Source organism: Triticum dicoccoides, chromosome 7B, assembly GCF_002162155.2.
Source record: "Triticum dicoccoides isolate Atlit2015 ecotype Zavitan chromosome 7B, WEW_v2.0, whole genome shotgun sequence".
Taxonomy (NCBI): Eukaryota; Viridiplantae; Streptophyta; class Magnoliopsida; order Poales; family Poaceae; genus Triticum; species Triticum dicoccoides.
In genome coordinates, this window is record NC_041393.1 from 745,630,654 (window position 1) to 745,636,908 (window position 6,255).

General features: G+C 44.2%; 1 protein-coding gene across 1 annotated transcript; it reads right to left on the reverse strand.

Moving 5' to 3' along the window:
* Positions 1-4,579: 4,579 nt before the first annotated feature.
* On the reverse strand, positions 4,580-5,498 carry LOC119335230. The gene has a single exon (XM_037607387.1). The coding sequence runs from the start codon at positions 5,489-5,491 to the stop codon at positions 4,760-4,762; it is 732 nt and encodes a 243-aa protein (XP_037463284.1). The 5' UTR covers positions 5,492-5,498; the 3' UTR covers positions 4,580-4,759.
* Between the last annotated feature and the right edge of the window lie 757 nt (positions 5,499-6,255).

A 6,255-nucleotide genomic window follows, 5' to 3' on the forward strand; every position in this document is an offset into this window, starting at 1 on the left:
TGAAGTCTTGCTATTAGTAGTCATGTGAATTTGGTATTCGTTCGATATTTTGATGAGATGTATGTTGTCTTCTCCTCTAGTGGTGTCATATGAACATCGACTACATGACATCGTTAGGTGCTGATTTGGATCCACATGTTTCATGCTATGGTTAGGTTTACCTTAATACTTTTGTTGTAGTTGCGGATGATTGCAATAGGGGTTAATCATAAGTGGGATGCTTGTCCAAGTAAGGGCAGTACCCAAGCACCGGTCCACCCACATATCAAATTATCAAAGTACCGAACGCGAATCATATAAACGTGATGAAAACTAGCTTGACGATAATTCCCATGTGTCCTCGGGATCTCCTTTATCATTATTAGAAGTTGTCTAGGCTTATCCTTTGCTACATAAAGGATTGAGCCACCTTGCTGCACCTTATTTACTTTGTTTACTTGTTACTCGCTACTATTTATCTTATCACAAAACTATCTATTACCTACAATTTCAGTGCTTGCAGAGAAAACCTTACTGAAAACCACTTATCATTTCCTTCTGCTCCTCGTTGGGTTCAACACTCTTACTTATCGAAAGGACTACGATAGATCCCCTACACTTGTGGGTCATCAAGACTCTTTTTTGGCACCGTTGTCGGGGAGTGTAGCGCTTTTGGTGAGTGGAACTTGGTAAGGAAACATTTATATAGTGTGCTGAAATTTTCTGTTACTTGTCACTATGGAAACTAATCCTTTGAGGGACTTGTTTGGGGTATCTTCACCCCAACTAGAAGAGCAAAGAGTTGCTCCTCAACCTACTGAACTTTATGAAAATATTTACTTTGATATTCCTTCGGGTATGATAGAGAAACTGCTAGCTAATCCATTTGCAGGAGATGGAACATTGCATCCCGATTTACACCTTATCTTTGTGGATGAAGTCTGTGGATTATTTAAGCTTGCAGGTATTCCCGATGATGTTTCCAAAAGGAAGTTCTTCCCTTTATCTTTGAAGGGAGATGCATTGACATGGTTTAGGCTATGTGATGATACGGGATCTTGGAATTATAAGTGATTGAAGTTGGAATTTCACCAGAAGTTCTATCCTATGCATCTTGTTCATCGTGATCGTAATTACATATATAATTTCTAGCCTCGCGAAGGAGAAAGCATCACTCAAGCTTGGGGGAGGCTTAAGTCAAATGTTATATTCATGCCCCAATCATGAGCTCTCTCGGGAAATGATTATTCAAAAATTTTATGCTCGGCTTTCTCTTGATAATCGCAACCTGCTCGATACTTCCTGTGCTGGTTCTTACATGCTGAAGACTATTGATTTCAAATGGGACTTATTGGAAAGAATTAAACGCAACTCTGAAGATTGGGGTCCCGACGATGGTAAGGAGTCAGGTAAGACACCTAAGTTCGATTGTGTTAAATCTTTTATGGATACCGATGTTTTTCGTGGATTTAGCGCTAAGTATGGACTTGACTCTGAGATAGTAGCTTCCTTTTGTGAATCTTTTGCTACTCACGTTGATCTCCCTAAAGTGCAACTAGTACACATAAAAGGACGCCATGCGAAAGGATCACATTTTTTGAATTTTTATTCTTTTTCTTTCATTTCTTCCAAAACGGGGTCAAAATAGTCGGCATGACTATTCATGGCAAGGGGTTGAATATCTCAAAACTTTAAGTGGTTCTTCCATATAATGACTATTTGTGTACCTAAAACTATTTTTTGCTAATTTTTAGGACAGAGCTATCACACACTTGTAGTTCAAAATTGAATTACTTTCGGGAAATTGACATAAAGCAATTTAAATGTGCAAAAGTAGTTAGAAATCTAGAAAATCCATTAAACTTGGAAATTGTGTACAAAATAAGGTCTACTTACTGTGGAAATCGAAGTGGTGCCATTTTGCACCATGTTATTTGTACTTGCTTCACACAAAAAAATACCATTTTTGACACTTAGAAAGTGAAAAAAAATATTGTTTGTACAAAAAAGTTGGAAAATCACTTGGCAACATCGTTTGTAATGGCAAGATGCGCCTATATGTCCAATATGGGCACATTATAATAAACAATGAAAAAATATGGTCATCACCTTGGGCATTTAAGACAATATTTTGGCATGGAAAAAAGAGTAATTAATATGGCCTAAAACGAAAAAGTACTCAACAGGAAGATTATTCGTATCGTCAAAATTAAAAACTTTGCTTTTTGGACCATCTTCATCCGAGGTCGTATGCAATCTCGACAGCCAAAACAATGCAGGGAAGTGAATACCCCTTTTGCCGAGTGCAACACTCGGGAAAGACACCCTTTTGCCGAGTGTACCTCTTGGCAAAGGTTTTTTTTTTTTTGCCATGCACCACTTTTGCCGAGTGTTTTGTCCACTACACTCGGAAAAGCACATGTTTACCGAGTTTCGCCTTATTGCCGAGTATTTTTTCAATGACACTCGGCAAAGATATGTTTGCCGAGTGCCCAACGAAATGCACTCGGTAAAGACGTCGACACTCGGCAAAAAGGAATTTTCCAGTAGTGTAGCTAGTACTACCACTAAAATGCTTGAGAGCCTAGATCGGAGAGCTAGGCAAGTGCATCCCCAACTTGACCACTTGGATGAAATTAACTAGCTAGCAAGGCTGGAGCTTAGATCAGAACCTGTTTTGCTGTTTATATTAACTCCTAGTGTCGAGCTTGACAGTTTTGATTAGCTGTAAGACCCTAGACAGGCCGACAATATTAAGGCAAAACGACGTATGGACAGTCAATAGATTGATTGAGCAAGTCTTCTCTTCACACCTCTTGGATGAAATTGTCTTGATTGAGAAATGTATGTTGTTTGGTGTGGAAACCATCGGACTTGGTCCTCGCTAGTTGAATTCAGATACGACGACGCAACTAAAGTTGTATCCCTCGATGGAGGTATTATGTGATGGGTAGAGTTTTTCCTTCAGCGCTGGGAGCGGCTATCTGGAATCTTCACTCATCAACTGGGGAATTTTTATTAAGCATTCTGCTGCTGGACTAGCTACAAAATGACTATGTTCTTACAAGTATTCAAGCAACTCAGCAGGACCGTGGAATCATCAACCATTGATATCCTCTACCAGAAGCTATGCAGACATGCTTCAGCTCTCAGGGAAGAGAGCCCTGGATCTGGCGAATGATCATATCTTCATGTATTTTCTGAGTGTGGCATGTGTTTCGGCTGTATCGGGTCTGTTGGCATTGAGCCTGTCCATCTGAGAATTTGTTTCAAGTACCGTGTATTTTATTCTCATCGAACTGGGGATGTAAAACCTTCAGGTCTCCAGTTCGCTAAAGTCGGGCAACGCCTCCTTTCATAAAAATTTAGGGCAACCATTCCTTGGAACCTTGTCATCATTTCAGTTGTGTTATGGACAATGTTCAGAACAGGTTCATCACACGTTACAATATGATCAGTACCATGTTAGCAAGAAATGTACATATTTGTGGAATTTTTCTAAAACCAAAATTTCCCTCTATACAAACCCAAGAAACCTAGCACGATTAGAGCTGCTAGACTGGCTTGCTTCGGTGTTAAGATTCCAAGTGCCCCCTCTGACAGTGTTGATTAGCTGCGGTTCTAATGTCAAATTAAGCAAAATGGATCAACGACATCATCGACGCAGTCAAAAACATGTAAGTGCTGCATCACGTTTATCCATTCACTCCTTCTTGGACTACTTAGTTTGTTTAGTTTGAAGGTGTGGTCAAGTTGCATATTTTAACTGTTCCATTTTTTGGGAGAACACCGGTGTCCGTAAATTAGGATCGATAACGACTGAATAGATCTGAAAGTAAGCTTGTTAATTTGGCGATTATCCTTTCTTTTTGATATTTTTGGGCGATTATGCTTCACAAAAGCTTGGATATATGCTCTGAATTGTTGGCTGGAAATGAAACGGGCAAGTGCTCCACAAGAGCTTGGATATATGCTCTGAATTGTTGGCTGGAAATGAAACGGGCAAGTGCTTCACAAGAGCTTGGATATATTGCTGTGAGTACTATTCATGTCAAGAAGCACAAGTCTGAACAAGTGTAGCAAAATCTTATTCTTTGTACTATCTTTTTTCTCTGTATATATGTACAATGTGTAGTGACAAATCAGCAAAATATACATAGTCTAGCTAATTAAGTTCTACTTTTTCTTCTATGTATACATGACTAGATGGTGGGCGTCATTATGTTGAGCAGTGAAACTCTGGTCTGCACCACGCTCCTGAACACCAAGTCGCAGGCGCCGTCGCACTCGTGGAAGCACCGTTCCAGCGCGTCCAGTCTCTCCATGGCCACGAAAATATATATTAGAGCACATGCACCCAGGCCCTCTCTATCTAGCCATCCATTTTCTGCTTTAAGATTCGTGCAAATACATTTCTCTTTTTTGTTTCTCCCACATGGAATATATCTTGAAGTTCAAACCTATGCAGTGTGAGAAAGCTTTCTGAGTAGAATCTAGGATAAATCGTACAGATTATTTTGTCAAACATAAATATACAAAATACATTTTATTTGATAAAAAAAATCATATATTTATTATTTATGTCGAACAAAAAATTCTGAAAGATTTATCCTAGATTCTAGTTAGAAAGCTTTGCCATCCTGCATAGGTTTGAACTTCAAGATATGTTCTACGTGGGAGAAGCAAAACAGAGAAAATTTCATATAGAAACATAGTTGTGTCGCACGGATCTTAAAGCGATATTGAAGAGCTAGGATAGCAGGGCCTGGGTGCAAGTGCTTTAAAAATCCACGTCCTCCATGGCCACCACCGCCGTCTCCGGTGCGGTGACCTTCTTGGTGGCGAATGCCGGAATAAACGTGGACATCTTCTTGCAAGACAACGCGGCAGACGACATGGACGCGGCGGCCAAGAACACGGCCGCAGCGCTGGCAGCCGCCGCCTCCAGAAGAGCGCAGGCCATCTCGGCATCCTCGCCGCTAACGGCGACGAGGTTCAGGCTCACGCACTTGGTGGAGATGGCGAAGACTGACGCGGCGAGGCGGGCAAGGTCCTTCTCGGCCTTGTGGTGGGACCTGGAGGCGGACGCGAGCCTGCCCGTGTCCCCTCTGCGGAGCGCAGCACGGGACTCGGCGGCGGCCTGCCTGAGTGAGAGGAGGCACTCCTGGAAGCCCTGGTGCGCGTCGGCGAGGAGGAGGAAGGCGTCTAGAAGGTGGTCGGTGGTGTTGCCGGTGGCGCATCGAAGCGCAGCACCAGCCTCCGGGAGGCGGAGGAGGTCGGCGAGCGCGGCGTGGAGCGTTTGGATGGCGGCAAGGCTGGCATGGAGCGACGCCGTAGTGTCCTGCTGGATCCAGGAGCGGAGGGCGGCGATGCGGGCTTTGAGGTTGACAAGGAGCGGGTGGGAGGAGGTCGTGCCGGGGAGGCTAACGGAGCGGACGTGGCGGGACGGCTTTGAGAATGACCTCGCCGGGGTGAAAGGGAAGGAGATGGAGCGGCCGAAGTTGGGAGCCATTTCGATGGATCGCCGGCTGGCTGGAGAACTGAGATGAGATGTGAGAACTGAGGAGACCGTAGACGTGCTATATATGCAATGCAAGGAGGAGGCTAGCAACAGGGTGGCTTGACATGCAAGAGGTGGTTGCACGTGTGGGTTGCCGGGCAGCGGAGTACGTGGGGGACATGATCCGCCGGTGGAGGAGAGGAGGTTGCCGGGATGCGCTCAAAGTCAAATCTCAACGTACCAAAGCAACGCCAGCGAACTACAATATGCCGTGCATGTGCAGTGTGGATTAGGTGTCATGTTGGAACTACATCAACGTGGACAACACTCTCCCCTCTCGTTCCTATGCATCACCATGATCTTGCGTGTGCGTAGGAATTTTTTTGAAATTACTACGTTCCTCAATAGGAACCAATGGGAGGGGTCGCCTGCTTTACTTTCCAGCCTCTTTGGCACTATGGATTTTCTCTACGGCCATACTTTTGCTATCTTCTGACGTGTAGTGGAGGAGTGGTGGGTTACCGTTCGTTGGTGGTGGATGGGGGCTCGACGCTCATGTGGTGTGCTTCGGCCAGCGTGGTGATTGTTGGTGTTGCTGGTCTTCCTGGGCAATGGCCTCTACATGGTGTGATTGGTCCTGCCGGTGGTGTGATTAGCTACGCTACTGCCCGTAGATCCAGTTTATTGATGGTAGGTGGTGGTGGAGGTGCAGGTGGTCGGGTTGTGCTGTTCTCAACATTGTTCATCTCCTTGGTGTACTTCTTCCATGGCCTCTC

Bases quoted from the DNA above. Each gene is read 5' to 3' on its own strand.
- LOC119335230 (XM_037607387.1), bottom strand. From the start codon at position 5,491: ATGGCTCCCAACTTCGGCCGCTCCATCTCCTTCCCTTTCACCCCGGCG.